The 20,591-nt window shown below is 44.7% G+C and overlaps 1 protein-coding gene across 1 annotated transcript in view; it reads right to left on the bottom strand.

Annotated features, from left to right (window-relative positions):
* The window catches only part of SLC44A3 (solute carrier family 44 member 3), a 459,235-nt gene that overhangs the window by 6,913 nt on the left and 431,731 nt on the right, over window positions 1-20,591 (bottom strand). Inside the window, exons 13-14 of the mRNA XM_085601492.1 lie at window positions 2,439-2,576; window positions 2,002-2,238 (exon numbers count right to left, since the gene is read on the bottom strand). Coding sequence (XP_085457618.1) covers window positions 2,002-2,238; window positions 2,439-2,576 — 375 coding nt within the window. The remainder of the gene's footprint in view (window positions 1-2,001; window positions 2,239-2,438; window positions 2,577-20,591) is intronic.

The raw sequence follows: 20,591 nt of genomic DNA, 5'->3' as shown, positions 1-20,591 counted from the left end.
GGAGAAAGAAGAACTCAGGACAAATGGATGTATGGGGCAAATGGCAAGACTATTGATGGATAGGCGGCCATGCATGCTTGGTCTCCGGTATAACAAATCTTCTTATATACATGCAAGTCATCTCACCACCTGCCAGAAGCTTTAAATAAGAAAAGCTAGAAGTGAGAGTAAATTCCAATAAAAGTTGAGAGAGAATGGAGCCTTCACTAAAAGTCAGTATAAATCTTAGTTACCCTCGGTGGATAATAGAGACAAGTATACTGATTATTTGAGTCATTCATGCTCGGAGTCCTTTTTCTTTTTTAAATGTATGTTATCGTAAGTAGTTATTGTGATGTCAGAATCCCCAAAGTGGCCATATCGCAGTACCGGGTTCTCTGTGATATCTGTCATCATGTTTCTAGTTGTAAGTCCAGTAATCGTTTTCTGGTTTGTAAACTGCACACATTGCTCTGTACTTGAGCCAACAATCGCACTACAATATAATATTTTGAAAATGATGTGGCACTGCATTCTATGCAACTTCTCTAGACTCCAATTCAAGGATAAGAAAGCAAGTGTTGTTACATATAGCCAACATTACCTTGCAAAATGTAATTCACACCTCATAGGATTTTGTTTTAATAGTAAATGTCTTCCTGATAGATGCTAAATACATTTCCTATTTTTATTTCTTAGTTTGGTGAGAGCTGCTTCACAAAGCCATGTTGATTTCATTAAAAGGTTCAAAATGCAAACTAAAAAGGAATTTACAGAATTGAAGATGGCTGTCAAGAAGCAAAAAGGTTTCTTAGGTACGTTTTTCAAAAGAGATGTAGATCCTCTTGGAGGTTCAACATCTTCCAAGCAACTACAATACGGCATCGATTAAGAGGTGTTGGTGGAGGAGAGTAAATTCTCATCTATGGCCAAACATGAATTGGTGCAGTGATCGAATTCTGAGTTATCAGTTAAATACCGGACCTCCAGTAATTTTCCCCTAAAAAATGTCCACAGGTTCAATCTGTCAAAATGTACTAGGGTAAAATGAAGGGTGAATATTGATACATGAAGAATTGGATGCAAAAAAACACTGACTCAATATTATCCAAAAGAAAACTCAGAATATGAGGTGTTTGCCACACCTGGTAAACCTCACTTCCCGGGAAATTTGTATTTACTAGGTGCTGCAGACACATCTCCTTTAAGCCTCACCTAGTAATTAGTCTTTAAGTTTTCAGAATCAGGAACGAGTTTTGATTGCCTCTTGTTGAAGACACTGGAGCATATTTACAAGTCCCTATCGCCACCGGCCCGTCACTTTTTCTGACGCTCCGGTGACGTTATTCCATACCCCAAGTGGTGTTAAGCCACCTAACGCAGCTTAATGCCGCCTTGCAAATATGCCCCTTTCCCCAGCAGTTCGCTGCGGCTAAGGGGCGGGCAATGGGTGTTGGTGTGGGCATTCCACCACAACACCCAATGTTTTTTACACTGCCACATAAGGATAGGGCAGCGCCAAAAAATAAGGCCAGGTAAAACTTGGTCTTAGGATGGCGATACAAGGAGAAATTATTGTTTCTTGTATTTTGTTTTTAATATGTGTGCTGCACTTTGCAGCACACAAAATCAGCACATCACCTTTAAATATTGTTTAGGTGAAGGAAGGTGTCACTTCCTACACATAAACAATCGACCCTGCAGTGCAGGCACTATTGCAACATGGCGAAAGAGTCCCTGCGCTGGCGCTCGGCTGCTTTTTTAGCGCCAGCGGAATTTTTATTTTACATGTTAAACAATTGAGATTTTGTGAATATGTATCCACATGAAGAAAATTGGAGATATCTTATTTCAACAGATGCATGTACTGTCTTACTTGGCAGCATTTAGCACACTGCAAGATTTTCCAAACATTAAAACATAAAACACATATTGTACATGAAATGCTTCTTTAGAGGGATGGAGAAAAATAATTTCAAGTTACGACCCATTTTAAGAGGATTGGTGACGTTCAGAACTTACCATCAAGTCTTCTTCCATGAAGTATGGCTTCTCTGTAGAGCCATCATTTGTTTCAATATCAATGATGTAACAAAGAAACAGGGAGTCCACCACCATTTCAAACACTGATAAAAAGCTGTGGGCTACCACATAGGCAAAAAACGCAACCAGGAGCAGCGGGATGACCCAGACGTGCAGTTCACGATGGTAATTAAATGCCATCAGACCACCAAAAACTGTAAAACATACGACAAATACCTGCCCAAAGAAAAAGAAAAAACTTACTAAAAAAATGACATTAAGCATGATATATATTGTATATTGAGATAAACATATGCAAACATGCCTCTGTTTAAGTGGATCAAAAAACAGAAGCAACATTGGTATTCATAGTAATAGGTACACCTTATTATCTGTGTATGCATCACTTCGTGCAAATTATAAAATATTGTCCTCACCTTTCCTAGAAAAATTAGGAAGTCTCCAAAGCAGTTAAGGGACGCAACACTAATCGAACTCTTTGATAAAATAGTACAAGCATCCTTCGCTGAGGTGCAGAAGTCGGTTCCATTTATAGCTGTTGCAATGTATGCATCCTGAAAGAAAGACATTTTACTAGCACATGACATTTCCATTTTCTTTGCAACACCTCTGCAGTATACCAACAAGCTCCTTGTTTTCATACAAGCCACACTGACTTTCTTTCTACGGGTTTACTTAATCAGAAAGAAATCAGGTGTGTTGTCTGGGGACCAACTGCGATACCAAAGCAACCCGCGTCCATTTGGACTCTTTGCTTTTAAAGATTTTAAGTACCACACAAAGGCCTTCTGGTGCAACTTTTAGGGCTACGAACAGAAACTCTACAAATTCTTTGCAGGCCATATCTCTTATATCAGCCACCTCCAAGCAGACATCGAAGGGCTCAAACACAGGCATATCTAAGAGAGTTCTCCTGGCTGACATGAACGTAAGATCCATAATTATGGTGATGATACCTAACTAGACCTAAAAATCATATCAGGCAATCCAGGCCAGGATGTGTCAGTCATAATGAAAGCTGAACCCCATGAAGGTCCGAGTTGGTGCTAATCACAGATGACATCCTACATGAACGCGTGCAGCGATGGCTCTCAGTGAAGAATGCTGATGGCTGCAATTCAAAGTGGTCAATGTGCCAAAGCTCTAGGGCAGCAAGAACAAACCATAAAATGCGTGGTCAGATTTCCAGTACAAGCTGAGCAAATACTTAAATGTGAAAACTCTTGTAATGAGAGTGCAATTTACTGATTGAACTGCACCAACCACAGTGTCTTGGACTAAGGGTGAACATGCTCAGTGTATGAACTACATCTGTGCAATGTTTAAAACATCTATGTGAGCAGGGGGAAGGTCGACTGGTTGTTAGAGTCCATGGGGTGCCTCAACTCTTTGTTTTATTTTATCGCAGTTGCCTAAATCAGCAAGTACGAACCCTCAAACGACAAAATACTCTTCTCTAATGAGTGGCAAAAACATGTAATGACATTTTAAACAACAGGCAAGAATGAAATAAAATGAACAGCCTGAACTGCACCTATCATAGTTCTACGGAAGTACTGATTCAACACGTTCAGGATCTGAACCATGCCAGTGAAAATCCTGGTGGCTTTAGTTTAAACGGGAAATAAGTCACGCCTTTCTCTGGTCAGTTATCACACATCTTCACTGTATGGGTACTGTGCATTGGGGAGGCAATGGATAGAGTTGGGTGTCTTATGCAAAAAAGTGAACATTCATCTACTATTGTGTGGCCCTTGGAAATTGACACTTGGGGCCATATGTAGGTAGCCCAATACCGGTCGGTAACGGCCGATTTTCGGTAATTATACCGTTACCGACCGGTATTTAGGCTTTTGATATGTAGGGGGATCATTTCTGTATTCGGTAATTTACCGAATCGGTAAAATTACCGAATCGGTAATTTTACCGAATACAGAAATGAGATGTAGGGGGAGTGTGTGGTGGGTGTGGGGATTCGTTATTTACCACCAACTGAAAGTTGGTGCTAAATGACGAATGACTCAGTAAATGCATTTTGTGGCCCTTAGATGTGTGCAATGTGGCAGACACACATGCCCTCAGGGCATGTATGTGTGCCACATGTGCACACATGCAGGAATCAGGGGTGCAACAGGGTGTCAATGTGACACCCTGCCACCCTTGATTGAGCTCCCCCCATTACCGATTCGGTATTTACCGATTCGGTAATGGTAACTGGCTTCCCATTGATCCCTATGGGCCTCCTGGCCCATAGGAATCAATGAGATACAGGTTACCATTACGGAATCGGTAAATACCGATTCTAAAATACCGGCACTTACCTAATCGGTATTTTTTTACCTACATTACATTTACCGATTCATAAATACCGAATCGGTAAAATTCGGTATTTAAGAATCGGTAAATGTAATTTACCTACATAAGGCCCTTGATGTGGGATCTTCAGAAGATTGCTAGAAATGTCCCATTTTTAGATCAATCAAACTTTTAATTGCTATCTTAGTGTAACAAGAAGGAGCGGTAACAGAATGTACTGCCCAACACCTGGGAGTATGGCCACTGTTTTTTCAATTAATAACCTAAAAAGACACATTTTTAATATCTGAGGTTTTCTAGTTTAGTACTGTCATGATTACAATTTCGGCAAAAGGGGATGAATAGCCACATTTCAGCAAAAATTAGAATATCCCCTGATGTTCTAACAAATGTATCATTTTGTGGAGCAGAGTCTAAAGGTGCTATTTTATTGCTGAGAAGACATGGAGGTGGGGCAGGCATTTAGATTCTTGAATGGTTCCAAAGAAGACATGGTACTGGAGAGTAAATCTGAGGCTGACTGTATTCCTTGTTTTGATGTTTGTAGATATTTTGCATTTCACCTTGTGATTGTGGCCTTGCGATAGTAGGAAAGTGAGTGTTTACTTTGAAATCTAAGGGCCTGATTCACAGAAATAACTTAAGACAAATTCCTAAACTAACTACCATTTACTCATTTTGGTATTAACAGAAGGCACTTACTCATTTTGGTATTCATTGATGAGTAGTGCCTTCTGTGAACACCAAAATGAGTAAGTGCATGGATTGGCAATTAAAGATACACATCAGCTATAATTATCTTATGTTGGTTTTTAATTTCATGGAATTTTTGCACAGTACACTTTATTGTAAATATTTAAACTGATAGCTTAGTATTTTTTTAGTGACCATGCCGCAGTGCATAGGAACACGGTTGTATAAAGAGTTAATCAAAATGGCGGTAACATTATGTGAATAAGGTGGCGTGACCACCGAAACGCGTTATTTTCGCTGCAAAATAAACTGAATTTATACTAACTACAGTAGTGTCGGTGCCTGCTCACAGAATTGGAGAGGAGCGAAACGGGTATATATATATATATATACTTCCAGGACGCTCCTTCTGATTGCTCTAGGACCCGTGGGAGTTGGCGCACACGCCGGCGGAGCACGCCGGAAACATCCTTATTCCGTAAATATCAATTATCATGCGCTCTCAGTACCAAAGGATTCCACAGTACAGATGGTGCGGAAAAAAGAGGTGTTTATTCACAACGCGTTTCAACTACAAGAGTCTTGATCACGTGAAAACTTGTGCTCATACTGCTGTCCTACTAAGTACTGATGGGCTGTGAATCTGAACAAAGGACAACCTGAAATTACACTGTGCAAATACGGCAGACATCTTGAAACGGTCTGAGCCTGTATTGTAACTAATATGATACACAATGAATGTCACCAATACAAAACATCAACTGTTGCAGAACTTGCGACAAATGACAAACATGTCAAATATCACTGAAAATTCAGAAACAGAGATTGCCTTGGTGGTATGTTGTGTTGGACAAGTGTCCAAGTATGTATGAATTGCAACAGACATATAGTATTAAACGCCAGAGTTTTAAAATAAAATCAGTAGCCTGAATGGGACAATCTGAACATTAATTGAGATCGGCATTACAAAATCAGTTCTTGTGTACACTAAACCACACAGATTGACTGGGCAAGTGCCCCAAAATAACTCACACCTTCTTACCACAATTGGAGAGGTTGTGATTCTTACGTTTGTTGTGACTCTTAAATGTGCACACTGCTGAAGTTACAAAATACTAAAAAGATATTGGAAGAATGTATTGACCAGATATACACAGGCTGACCGTATTGGAAGAAAAGTGGTGGTCCAAAGTTCTCATGTGCCCAATCTCACAGTACTAGCGGTGATGAAACATACCACCAAGGCAATCTCTGTTTCTGAATTTTCAGTGATAATATTTGACATGTTTGTCATTTGTCGCAAGTTCTGCAACAGTTGATGTTTTGTATTGGTGACATTCATTGTGTATCATATTAGTTACAATACAGGCTCAGACCGTTTCAAGATGTCTGCCGTATTTGCACAGTGTAATTTCAGGCTGTCCTTTGTTCATATTCACAGCCCATCAGTACTTAGTAGAACAGCAGTATGAGCACAAGTATTCACGTGATCAAGACTCTTGTAGTTGAAACGCGTTGTGAATAAACACCTCTTTTTTCCGCACCATCTGTACTGTGGAATCTTTTGGTACTGAGAGCGCACGATAATTGATATTTACGGAATAAGGAAGTTTCCGGCATGCTCTGCCGGCGTGTGCGCCAACTCCCACGGGTCCTAGAGCAATCAGAAGGAGCGTCCTGTAAGTTTTTGTTAATTTGAGGATTGCATCGGACCGGCCGGAATATGAGAAGCTGTCATCATCAGCAACAATGAAACGTGCAGGACTACGGAGTGTTTAGGGTAAGTGCTGGACCCGCACTGTCCGTCCCTTGGGGGGTGAGGGTCGGTGTCATCCCCACTGTGGCACTTCCGTCTCCCCGCCCTGGGCAGTGGCAGAGGGACCGTGCTTCCCCAGACACTTGTTTAACATACAGCGGCACAGTTGCCATTGAGTTGCTGCGGAAGATATTTTCCCGAAAATATTTCTTTTACTTCTTGGACTTTGTCATTGTTGCACGTTTGAACATTAATATCCATATTGAATTTGAGCGTATATATCGAGCAGATTTCGCGTTTCCTCATTGTGAAGCATACGCGGCATTACCGGCTGTTGCCAGATATATTGTCTGAGAACATTGGTAACCACAACGGAAAATTTTGCACTCGTGTGACACCGCGTTTCCTTATTGTGAAACGTATACGGTAACATTTGCGATAATATCAACCATTGTCTGAGAACATTGATTACCACAAAAACGAAAGATTCCGTATTTGTGGGAGTTGGTGGCACAACTGAGCTTGAGAAAGTTTATCTCTGTGTCCCCACATGGACAGACGTTTCAGGACAGACAGATCATCCTTAGTGAACAACAGCATTACGAACAAATACAATTACTGGATATAGCAGGCAGCAGAGACAGCATATCGGCAGGAGGAACCTGTATTGCAACAGGGGTACATTAGACTCCACAGACAAGCGGACATTCACGAGGGTGTAGTGCAGTATGGAAGAGGAGGAGGAACGGAGGGCAGCTGGCCAGGTCATTTTTACCAGAAAACCCAAAATTCTGACAGGAACAACATCGGGAACAGTACCTACTCCATCTACAGATGACAAGGTGGCGAAGCTCGAAAAGCTAAAGAAAACGGGGTGCCGCTCGTAGGCTTCGACAGTGCACATCACCTGCTGGGTTCTCAATCTGCTTGTGACCTGCGATCTGAGAGGACCTGCAAGGACGCTACGCTGTATCCAGGGGGAAGGCTGTTGATTTCCTTACCTTCGGGACTGCGAGGACCACGGTGCTCAGCGCCTAATTCATTCGCCACACCTGGCTCCTCTTCCCGACCCCGCCTCCATCACCCATACAATGCCTCGCGGCCCCCGCTTCGCGGGTGCCGCTTGTAGGCTTCGACAGTGCACATCACCTGCTGGGTTCTCAATCTGCTTATGACCTGAGATCTGAGAGGACCTGCAAGGACGCTACGCTGTATCCAGGGGGAAGGCTGTTGATTTCCTTACCTTCGGGACTGCGAGGACCACGTTGCTCAGCGCCTAATTCATTCGCCACACCTGGCTCCTCTTCCCGACCCCGCCTCCATCACCCATACAACGCCTCGCGGCCCCCGCTTCGCGGGAGCCGCTCGTAGGCTTCGACAGTGCACATCACCTGCTGGGTTCTCAATCTGCTTGTGACCTGCGATCTGAGAGGACCTGCAAGGACGCTACGCTGTATCCAGGGGGAAGGCTGTTGATTTCCTTACCTTCGGGACTGCGAGGACCACGGTGCTCAGCGCCTAATTCATTCGCCACACCTGGCTCCTCTTCCCGACCCCGCTTCCATCACCCATACAACGCCTCGAGGCCCCCGCTTCGCGGGTCCCGCTCGTAGGCTTCGACAGTGCACATCACCTGCTGGGTTCTCAATCTGCTTGTGACCTGCGATCTGAGAGGACCTGCAAGGACGCTACGCTGTATCCAGGGGGAAGGCTGTTGATTTCCTTACCTTCGGGACTGCGAGGACCACGGTGCTCAGCGCCTAATTCATTCGCCACACCTGGTTCCTCTTCCCGACCCCGCCCCCTCTTGCCCTCCAACTCATTAACAAGGCCCCTCCCTAACGCGCTAGCGGAACGCGCGCGGGTCGCAGCTCGGGGCGAAGACCGGGCAAAGAGCGGGCCGTTTGTGGCCGTTCGTGGACGGCCGTGGACGAGACGGGCCTCCACTCCAAGTTTGACTTTTATTCATTTAAGTGATACAAATACTTGTGCAATTGTGAGCTTATGTTTTATCCTCATCCGGCTGACAGCCGTTCGCAGTAGCTGCTACGTGATTTCTGGTACCAGCATCATTTTGTATTCTTAGGTCCCTTGTCACCTCCTCCGGCTACCCCCCCCTATTGCTTGCACTTTACCCTCGAGGATGACTTCCTTAAGGTCAGGTAGGAAGATTGCGCAGGGTAGTATTGGGGGTCGTGTAACAGGGACTCTTGATAATTTTATCACAAGAGCAGCTCGGGTCCTTGAACAAGTAATTATTTTAACAGAAAAAAGACTGTCCTTAGAAATCTCAGCTAAAAGATCGTCCCTTGGTAACATCATGGCAGCCATTTCCCCCGAATGTAGGCAGCCTCAACCCGTCTCCGACTTGCTACCCAGTAACGTGCAAGGGTCGCCGGATATATCGGCACTGAGTTCTCTAGAAAATACTCCCGATATCTGAAATATTTCTGAACCTAGTGGCTTACCAACAAATACTAGTGTTATACTTTCACAGCCCACTATTGAGCAGTTACGCATAGACACCCCGACTTTGGGTAGAAAGTGTCAGTCTATCCTTGGGAAAAGAAAACGTGTGGGAGTGCCCTTCAAGGGTAGACGTGCAAAAGTGTCTAAAGTGTCCAAACTGCCCAAACCTGCCAACTTACGTCATGCTCCCCATTCCCAGTTGCCTTGTAGCACTCCTCCTGTTGTTGGGAGTTTTATGTCATCTCATTCTCCCACTATTTTGCCTAATGCCAACTCCCTGCCCACTGGCTTCTCCGAGCTTGTGGAGCAACTACTTAAATCTTTCTTCCTACCGTTATACGCGAGTCAATCGACTCTCTACCTCCATTGGGAAAATAGAAAGTATGGTGCTTTCTAACACGTCCTTATTGGAGAAGATTATAGCGACTCCATCCGGCTCTAAGATTTTACCAACCTCTGATATAGCTGATAAAACGGGGATTGTTCCTAATGGTATTACTCCTTTGGTTAGTGTACCCTCCCATCCCCATGTTCATAAAGATCATGTTGTGGAAGTTTCCCACACACCTGTTAGCATTGTCACGTCCAATGATCCAGCTAGAAATGCTGTTATTAATAAGAGTAATATGACAACCAGACAGCCCATTACTGACGGTGATGGTCCTTTCTTAAAACGTCCATGTATTAATCTCCCCCCAGAGTCGCTGCCATATACTGTCAACATGGTAGGTGTTCCAAGGCTCCCCCAGGCAAAGATCGAGTCCCATTGCGAGTTGAAGAACAAAGTAATTCACTGGCTAAATGGAAATAGGCCACTGCCGGCTAGATTATGTGCAGAGATCCTGACAGTACGTAGGGTGAGCTGGTTGGGCAATGGGGTTAAGAAAGTGGAGGGAGATTGTGTGATTATTAATTTTCGGGACCCAAGGGTGGTGAGTCATATATGTTCCCATCCTAACACCTCGAGTGTCACTGGAATAATTACTTTGGATTTGTCTTACTTCTACCCTTTTGTCCCATGTGTTATTCCCTGTGACATGTCTACTGGCTGGGAAAGGGTTAACAGGGGCTTTCGTCGTCAGCCCTGATTTGATTTTCATCTCCCACTGTCTAATTTCTTTGCCCCCTTGAATACTTTAGAAGGGGTTGATTGACCGTTATCAAATCTACACATTTTGGGTTGTGCGAGTAAGGCCTCTGCTGGCCCTGAATGTTCCGGGTTTGTAAGTCGGGGTGGGTCAAGGGGGGTACACTTGGGTTTGGGTGTCTTGTATTCCAACTATGCCCGTGTTTTACAAAATGTCCCCCTTAGAAATTCTGATTCCTTATTACCAGTTTTGGAGTGTTTAGATAATCCCCAGGACACTAGCCCAGTCAACTCCAACCTATTGAGAACCGAGACGGTACCCTGTACCCGTTTGTCGCACAACGACAGACCACCGACTATTCACACTGATCCTTGTGTTCTTGAGATTGAGTGTATAGGACCTGGTATTACTGTAACCCACCCAGTCGTTTTGGGCTCCCTACCCACCCCCCTGCTGGTTGACTCTACTAGCTCCCCCCCTCTTACTTTGGCCTCATGGAATATTGCTGGTCTCCGTAGTAAAATAATAACGGAAGATTGGTCTGCTTGGGCAACTATCCACGATATCCTTGTATTTCAGGAAACGTGGGCTGTGGACCCTATTTATTTTTCTGGGTATGTAAACTTTTACAAGGGGGCTTCCAGTGGAACAAGGGGCTGTCCTTCGGGCGGTCTCTGCATATGGGTAAGGCAAACTCTCAAGTACAGACTCACAGAATTGGCCATTGATAGCCCGACATACTAATCATCTCATTGCAACGCAATGACGACCCTGACATCCTGATTATAAATGTATATAACAGGGGCCTTCCAGGTAGGCGTGGCACAAATACCTTTTTACAACTGGATGGGTTTTTGGACACCGTCAATACATGTACTAATGTGGTAATAGTGGGTGATTTAAATTGTTGTTTTGAGCCTCTGCATATTGCTTGGGATTCACTCACATTGGAAGCGGATGCAATTTTGAACATCCCACCTCTTGATCTTCCCCCCATCAAGAGGTGGACTGAATCTGCTATCCAGTGGATGAGTTTATGTATGGAGCGTGGTTTCAGGGCTGCCAACGGACGGACTCCATCGGATAAAAATGGCAAGGAGACCTTTTCTGATGGTCGTCGTCGTAGCAGTAGAATCGACTATGCCCTAATCAAAGTGGAGTTTTGGTCCACATTATACGATATAGTGGTTCTAGAACGCCCTGAGAGCGACCACAACCCTTTAGTTTTGAGCTTCTTGTTTTGTCCAGCCCATAGAAACAAACCATCAGAGATAGCGACTGCCGATGCCCTCCTAACTAACAACCAACGGAGAGTGCGCTGGGAAAAGGTTGCCATTGATAGTGTAGTACTCTCTGAGATCAGTTCAAAAGTCTCTTGTGCATTGGAAGACTTACAGTCTCTTCGGAGCCCTGAGGATGTCGCTGGTGAGTCTACTCACATACATGAAAATCTTTTTTCTGGCCTTAAGTCTCTTTTTTCCAAACCTTGCAAGGTCAAGAAATCACCCATTCCAAAGCCAAATTCTTGGTATAATAAAGCTTGCCGCGAGTCTTATAGCAAATTGAAATTTGCTATTAAAACTAAAAACCAGGCTATTATTAGACTAGCCAGGAAAGACTATAGCAAGGCTAAAGTTCTTGACAAACAAGATTGGGATAATGATCACTGGAATTACCTTTTGGCTGCTAGTAAACAAAAGAATTTAACTTTGTTCTGGCATATCGTGAAGTGGGGCAACTCCCCGAGTACGCAGGTCCCTTCTAACCATGTACTCCCTGATATCTGGGTGTCGCACTTTGAGTCCCAGTTCTCGGATATTAATTTGGTCGAAGCGATCGCCCCTTCCCCTATTCGGGATTTGTCCACATCCCCGAATTTTAAATTCGATTGTGAAGAGGTTGAGATGGCTCTAACCAAGGTGCCTAGTGGCAAGGCACCGGGTATAGACTGTGTTCCTGCGGATCTCTTCAAATTCGATCTTGGCAATTGGGTGCCTTACATTGCACTCATGGCAACTGCTATAGCCAAGGGGGCTGCCATTCCCGAATCTTGGAAGGGCGCTGAGATTCTGCCCATCTTTAAGAAAGGTGATCGCTCCTGCCCGGGGAACTATCGCCCGATTGGTTTAATTTATTCTGTTAAAAAAATCATTGCAAGAATGCTCCTAGCAAGAATCCAGTCTTGGATCGAGCAGGAGGATATCATCTCGCCCCTGCAGGCCGGCTTCAGACCCTGCACTAGTACCATCGACCAGGCGTTCAAGTTTCAACTGATCGTCTGGAAAACGGTTTATCTATGTGGTGGTACTCTATATGCTGCTTTTGTCGATCTTCGGTCAGCATTTGACCTAGTCAATAGGACTAAACTTTGGGGGGCTTTAGCGGAGTTGGGGATGCCTGCTGATCTTTTGAACATCGTCATCAGGTTGCATGAAAATAACTTTGCACAAGTTCGATGGGGGAATCAAGGGCAGGTTACCGATAGATTCAAAGTTAGTAGAGGCATCAGGCAAGGGTGCGTCCTCGCGCCCACTCTATTTCTGTTATTCATAAATAGAGTCGTGCAGTATTTTTCTTCTACATCTACGGACGCCCCTATGCTGGGTGGTACCAAAATCCCACTCCTCATGTTTGCCGATGACACCCTACTCCTATCCCAGACTTTGTCTGGGCTACAGGTGGCTTTGAATGTATTTGCCAACTTTTGCTCTGACTTTGACCTGTTAGTTAATGTTTCCAAAACCAAATACATGGTCTTTAACAAAGGGAGATGTGTGAAAGGCCACGTGTTTATGAATAATGATTTACTTGAACGAACCAATGTTATGACTTACCTGGGGGTAGTCTTTGAAAATAAGCTGAACTGGAGGCCACAAATAGATGCCCTATCCCTTAAATTTGCCCAGCTCTCTGGGTGCTTGGTAAAAGAACAAAAGCAATCCCAGTCGAAAATGATAGGCCCTCCCATTAAAATTTACAATGCAAGGATTAACTCAGCAATCCTTTACGGCGCTGAACTCTGGGGTTTTGCCGATCTTTCCCCCCTGGTTAAGGCGCAACATAAATTTCTCAGAAAGCTTACGGGTCTCCCCTGTTCCACTCCAGTGAAACCACTCCTGCTGGATCTTGGCTGTCATTCTTTTGATGACATTGCTAGGTTTAAACCATTGGCCTTCTGGAGGAGATTATGGACGGTCCCGGAATTAGGCCCTTATGCAAAGGCGTTTCTGGACGTCCGTTCCATCTTGGGAGCCGGTAACATCATCTGGTTCAGGCAAGTTAGCCAACTTTTGGAATCTATGGGACTGGGAATTCTTTGGACCGACCCGGCTACCAATCCTTTTCCCCCAAAAAAACATTTTAAAAGTCTTTATTGGTCAATGGTGTTACAAAAACATCTATCCTCAGTTTCAGCTGAGTCCTTGTCAGGCAGGTTTCTGGAGTATAAAAAAGTCCCTCTTTTAGAAGCTTACTGGGACATTATTACCAGGCCTAGCGACAGGAAACTTTACCATCAATTTAGGGTTGGCACCTTACCAACTAAAGCATTTACAAAAAAATGGAAGGGTGTGACCTGTGATTCCTGTAGCTGGTGTACTGACTGTGCAGATTCAGTAGGTCACATATTTTTTGTTTGCCCGGCCTATGCTGCCCCCCGGGCCAAATGGCTTAAACCTATATGTCGCACATTGGGAACTAGACAGGGGTTTGAAGCCCTAAGAATTCTGAGATTTGATACTGGTGAATGTGTCGTAGTCGCAATGGCCACATTTTTGGGTTGGGTCTGGATTATCAGAAATAGGAGGCACTAGATCTTAGAGCTGTGTTTACTCATGATTTTATTCTAATTGTGTTAATTTGGACTTGTTCTTAACATTTATCCTGTTTGTATTTCTTACTTTGTAATTGTCTTTTTTGATGAAATTTATCGATAATAAAGACTAACGAAACGAAAACGGAAATCTCTAAGTGGTGGGAAGCCATTTCTTTACGAAATTATATCGACCATGAAATGGTGCCCAGGGGTCTGAGGATTTTCATCCCACCTACATACGAGACACCAAACCCAGCCATGTTAACTGAATGGTCAGAAAACTCAGCAGTAAAATATGCTTGGGTTGATAGGGAGGTTATTCTTAAACAAATACAAGAAATAACGGAAGAACTTAAAACAATGGCAGAGAAAGAGACCGTTGAAAAAACTTCACATGCCATGAAAGAGCGCCTCAAGAAACACGAAGAGGAAATTAAAGCCCGAAAAGTAAGAAAAATGAACAGAGATTACAACGACTACGAGAGTGGGAAAATTCTCACCTTCAGTCGAAAGTACGATCATCTCTATGAGAAGAAAGAAAGACCAACGATTTTGAGGGAAGAGAAAGAAGTAGATCAGATGACGCCAATCTCCACGGCAAGTGAGACAGAGTCGGACATCTCAGTTGAAGATACAATCAGTCTCGATCCGACAACTCGCCAAGTGAATTTTTTAGAGTACCACCACCTGCGCCGGAGCAGGCGGACAATGAAGGAGGCTCCGGCGAAGAACACACAAGGATGGAGGGGACGAGGACGAGGCAGCGGACGAGGAAGCGCAGAAACAGAAGGAAAAGACTTCAACAACGATGGGAGAAGAGGCAAAGCAAGGGGCGGTATGGGAATTTACAGAATCCACTCCAGAAGATTGCGTTGATGGATTCTGAAATGGTAAATAGAACTATCATTAACTTGTCCAACAGAATAATGACTGATATGGAAAAAAGTACCTTATGTCTGGGTCTGTCCTTTTGTCCATCAAGACCTTTTAATTATACAGAGGCCAGAATAGATCTGTTCAAGTTTATCAGGAAGTTGAAATTAAAAAAATGGCACACATTGAAAAGACTAGGAGACAGCAACAAGATGAGATTCCCCATTTCTAGACACCAGGACGAGACCACCCCTGGTGACATGGACACCCTTATCAGCTTGATAGAATTGGAACAAGAGGGTTTGGGAGAGGCAAGTGGGGTTGCGAATAATCCCGCCCACCTGCCTGTTGGTGACAATGGGCCGAGAAGCAATACCCAGATTTTGAACAGTTTGGGGGTAACAACTGATGACAGTGCACTTTCAGGTTTCAAACCCAAATCTACTTTCCTTCCCTCCTTGCCACATGACAATATTGATACTTTTCATGATTGTGTTATCAAAGCTCTGTGTACTTTTAGAAATAAGAAGAACAACTTTGAGCACAATCACAATAATCTTTCTCATGATCAGAGACAGGCTCTCCAGTCTCTCTCCGAGGACACGAGTGTGGTGATACGTCCCGCAGACAAAGGTGGCAATGTAGTCATTCTAAACAAAGATAAATACATAGCCGAGGCTCTCAAACAATTGGGGGATTCCATAAGTTACATTTCTGTTTCTACAGAAGTGTATAACCAGAGTGTCATTGATCTGTGGGACAAGCTCATAGTGTGGAAAGATAAAGGTATATTGGAATGGGAGGAGTATAGATATTTAAAGATGACCATCCGGTACTTCCAGTACTTTATCTTCTGCCCAAATTACACAAAAATCCCACAGATCCACCTGGGCGCCCGATAGTGTCATCAAGAGGGAGCGTGGCAGAGCATGTGTCCAAATATGTGGACCACTTTCTGAGAGATTATGTCATGACCCTACCAAGCTATGTCAAGGATACTAAGGATTTTCTTAAGAAGATTCAGGACATCCAGTGGAGTGAGGATTCTTTCCTCATTACACTTGATGTACAATCATTGTACACCATCATTGATCATAAACAAGGGCTGGATGCATGTGACCATTTTCTGAGTAACAGACCTCTCAGACTTAGAGAGCACAGCAAGATGTTGTTGGAGATGATCGACTTTTGTCTTTCCAACAACATCTTTCTGTTCGATGGGGTCCCTCTATAGACAAACGACGGGTACAGCGATGGGTTCATGCTTCGCCCCCAGTTTTGCCAATCTCTTCATGGGGTGCTGGGAGGAGGAGGTATATGCTAATCCTGAGTACACGCATTACCTTGAACATGTAACCACGTGGATGCGTTACATAGATGATCTGTTCATCATTTGGAAAGGGAGTGAGAGAGAAGCACATGAATTCATCAAATGCCTTAATACCAATCCCAACAATATTGTCCTCACAGGTCATGTCAGCGGAACAGGGGCTGAATATTTGGATGTCAAGATTGACATCATAAACAACCAAATATGGACCACTCTTTTCAGAAAGGCAACAGCAGGCAACAGTATCCTCCACGCACTCAGCAGCCATCCCGAAACTCTCAAATGGAGTATACCATTCGGGGAGCTGTTGAGGGCCAAGAGGAATTGCAACACAGACGAAGCCTACCAGCGAAGTCAGTCAAGAGATGCTAGAACGATTCAAAATCAGAGGATACCCCAAATGGATACTCCTCAGAGCAAGAGATAGAGCTAATAGGATCTCTAGATCATTCACCTTGTTGGACAAACCCACACAGGCTATGACGGAGGATGAAGACATTACACGCATCATCATGACATTCAACACCAATTCAGATAGCATTAACAACATCCTAGTCAAGAACTGGGATATTCTCAAAAGTGACAACATAATCGGCACTAGCATTCCCAACCGGCCAAGCATCACGTACAGGAAAGGGAGAAACATCAGAGATATGGTGGTGCACAGTGATGTGACCACATATCCCCAGAGACATGAACACGGCCTTCAGGTATTTTTTCCCTGTGGCCATTGTAAGGCGTGCAGAAAAAGTACTTTTCTCAAAATGACATCTTACAACAAGGTGGGCAAGACAATCGAGCAATTCCTTACATGCAGTACCACTTTTGCAATCTATGTAATCGAATGCCCATGTAAACTTTGGTACATAGGCAGTACCACTCTTCAGGCAAAAAAGCAGGTACTAGAACACAGCAGGGCTATCACGCATGTAGATGATAAGTATCCTGTTGCACGACATTACAGAGACCATCATTTTTCGGACCCTACTTTACTTAGATTTTTCATTTTGGAGCAAATCATGAATATCCCTAGGGGAGGCAACAGGGTGCTGAGGTTGAGACAAAGGGAATCCAAATACATTGTGGATTTCTAGACCAAGGATCCTGGGGGTCTTAACCAAGATGAAGAATTGGCCATACATTTGAGGGAGTGAGATAGCCACATACTTAGACGGTTTGCATTCGTCATTCCCAGCTGAATTTCAATCTTCTTCCTCCTCTTTTTCTCTTTCCGTTTCTTTTCTTTCCGTTTCTTTTCTTTTCTTTTCTCTTCTTTTCTTTCTCTTTTACTTCTTCTTGTCTTTTCTTCCTTTTCCCGTTTTCCCTCTCTTTCTTTTTCCATCAACATCATGTACTAGAATTATTAGCTGCAACAACATGTGTTTACATGAATGAAGTGTTAACAATTTTAACAATTAAGCAATTTGATTATGTGATTTTTTAATTTTTGTTTCAGGAGGAAAGGAAGGGGCCCGAACACCAGCACTCACTCTTCACGGGAAGCCTACCCTTTTCCCCTTATCATCACTTTCATCACTGTACTGTGAGATTGGGCACATGAGAACTTTGGATCACCACTTTTCTTCCAATACGGTCAGCCTGTGTATATCTGGTCAATACATTAGTCCAATATCTTTTTAGTATTTTGTAACTTCAGCAGTGTGCACATTTAAGAGTCACAACAAGCGTAAGAATCACAACCTCTCCAATTGAGGTAAGAAGGTGTGAGTTATTTTGGGGCACTTGCCCAGTCAATCTGTGTGGTTTAGTGTACACAAGAACTGATTTTGTAATGCAGATCTCAATTAATGTTCAGATTGTCCCTGTAGGAGAGTAGGGTCTGCTATCCTATGGTCACCCCAAATTTTTGCTTTTGCTTCACTGGTTTTATGACTTAGTGTGGCTGTGGGCCTGCTAATCAGACCCACAGCCCTGCTGCTCTCTCCCTAAACTAATGCCAATGCACACTAGGTGCATTACCAATTGGAACTGGTTCACCTTACTGGACCCTGTAACAGTGTACCCCAGGTACCCAGGGCATAGGTGTATCCATGGCCTACCAGGGGCTGCAGCATGTATTATGCCACCCCTGACCTGGCCTCACTATTTGACACAACTGGCTGATCACTCAACTGGGGTAAGTTAGTGTAATCACCTCTTACTTAGATATAGTATATCTATATCTAACATATATGGACACATGGTAACCTATCAGTCACTCCTATGGCAGGCCTTAACAATCCTGGAGGCAGAGGGCTTGGTTTCATGTGAGATGGTGCTCTGGCATGAGCTGAGCCTGTCTGCAGCTTTCGTAACAACGTCCTTTAGCTGTTTCATGATATTGCCATACCATATACTCTTAAGTGCATTATGTACCTCGAGGTCACATGCTAACTTCGGTTTGGCTTTATCAAAACATGTCGAGTAAGGTGTCATACGATTTGGAATACTACCCCCTCGCCAGTTCTGGCGACAGGGGTAGCATTCCACCCTTCTAGAGGGACACGACATGTACCCAACCTGAAACCCGGGTAAAGTTAAACAGAACCTCAGCATCATAAAATGGATGCTGCCACCACAGACACAAGTCTGCCCTCCTGCTGCTGGGAGTCCTTCCAGCTTGGGAGGTGTGGACAAAGTGTTTCCTGTCAGGGGAGGTGCTTGCACCACCCCAGACAGGATTTTGTGTAGTGGGTTAGGGAGGGCTGAATAGATTGAGACATGCCTGGGGCACACAAGGTGTCCCTGTGCATATGCCAGTTCAAACCGGAGCTGGGGCTCTCCAGCCCCAGTCCTGGCACGAAACTGGACAAAGGAAAGGGGGTGTAACCACCCCCCTTCCTGGTCCCACCCAGAGGAGGGACCTAGCAGGTAATCCGGCCCCTAGATTTGGAATAAGAGTAGGAGCTGTGTCCCAAGACTTCAGATCATCCTGAAACTCGACTTAAATAAGAAGAACTACTGGACTTCGACGTTCTGCTGCACAGAAGACTGAAGAGAATCTCCCTTGTGGCCAAGGAGTGACCACCCTGTGAATACAGGCACCATCCAGCAACTCAACGACTGCTTTGCCGCTGCCTCCCGCCGGAGACCGAGCCCAACAAGACCCAGACTCCCAGACATCTCTGAGCCAGATCCACAGTCCCTGCAAAGAAGAGACCCTTGGAGGCACCGAGAGACGTGGGACCGGCCATCTTGAAACGTCCACGACAAGCTGACTGCGCAGCACCTGAGGCATCCTCAATGCTGTGCTTTGGGCCCTGATAAAGCCCCAACACCGAGCAGCATTTGCACCAAAGACCAGCCCTCCAGCATCCACGAGATCTGCGTGGGGCCCTTTTGCATTTTGCCACTCATCCTGGTTACTGGCCTGTTGGCTAGTGGCCATCTTGGCGACGAAATCTACGAAATCTATGAAGAACACCACTGGTCTGGTTGCTCCAGACTGGCCCTTGCTCCTGTGAAAAGAAGCAGCCCCTCTGACCATGCTGGTTAGAGCACCAAGCTTGCATCGATTCCTGCGTGGCTTGCATTAGCCAAGACCTGTTTGCTCTGATCAAGAAGCCGCCACCGCCACCAGCTAGAGCCTTCGTGGCACAGCTCGTGAGTGACTCCTGGTTGTCGTCGATCCCTTCACTTCCACGTGGCTGCGGAGACAAGCTTACCTTCTTCACCTGTTGGCACCCGACATCGCCTGGTTCCTTCCTGGTTCCACGCCGGTCACTGGCTAGTGACTTTGAACACTGTCCCCTCTGCTTACAGGTCATCTACACTTCAGATCCACCCTTGGATCCACCCAAACTCTTCCTGCCTGGCCGCCTGCAGCATCTTCATCCTCAGGCTCCATAGACCTACACGACGAAACCAGACGCACTTTGACCCCTATGCACCCGCTTCCTGTGGGTGAGGTAACGCTGGCACTCCGGTCCTCCTGGGTAGAGAAACATCTCTAGTGTCTAGGTTTCAAGTTGTTAGGTTCTAGTCCATCCGGAAGGTTCCTTTTTCTTTAACTTTGTAACTTTTACGCACCCATTGAAATCAATAGGTGCATGCGTGTAACTTTTCACACTGCACACGCATCTTGTGGGCCTCCTGGTCACTAACTACAGTTAGCTCCTTGTCGTCCCAGCGATTCCCAAGGCCCTAGGCCTTCCTTCCTTTCTATTCGTGGTTCTTATACCACTATTTTAGTATATGGTTTAGCTGGCCACCTGGCCCATCCATAATTGT

The sequence above is a fragment of the Triturus cristatus genome, chromosome 4_2, assembly GCF_964204655.1.
Source record: "Triturus cristatus chromosome 4_2, aTriCri1.1, whole genome shotgun sequence".
NCBI classification, from domain to species: domain Eukaryota; kingdom Metazoa; phylum Chordata; class Amphibia; order Caudata; family Salamandridae; genus Triturus; species Triturus cristatus.
The sequence above is the reverse complement of the archived record's forward strand: the minus strand, read 5'-3'. Positions and strand labels throughout refer to the sequence as shown.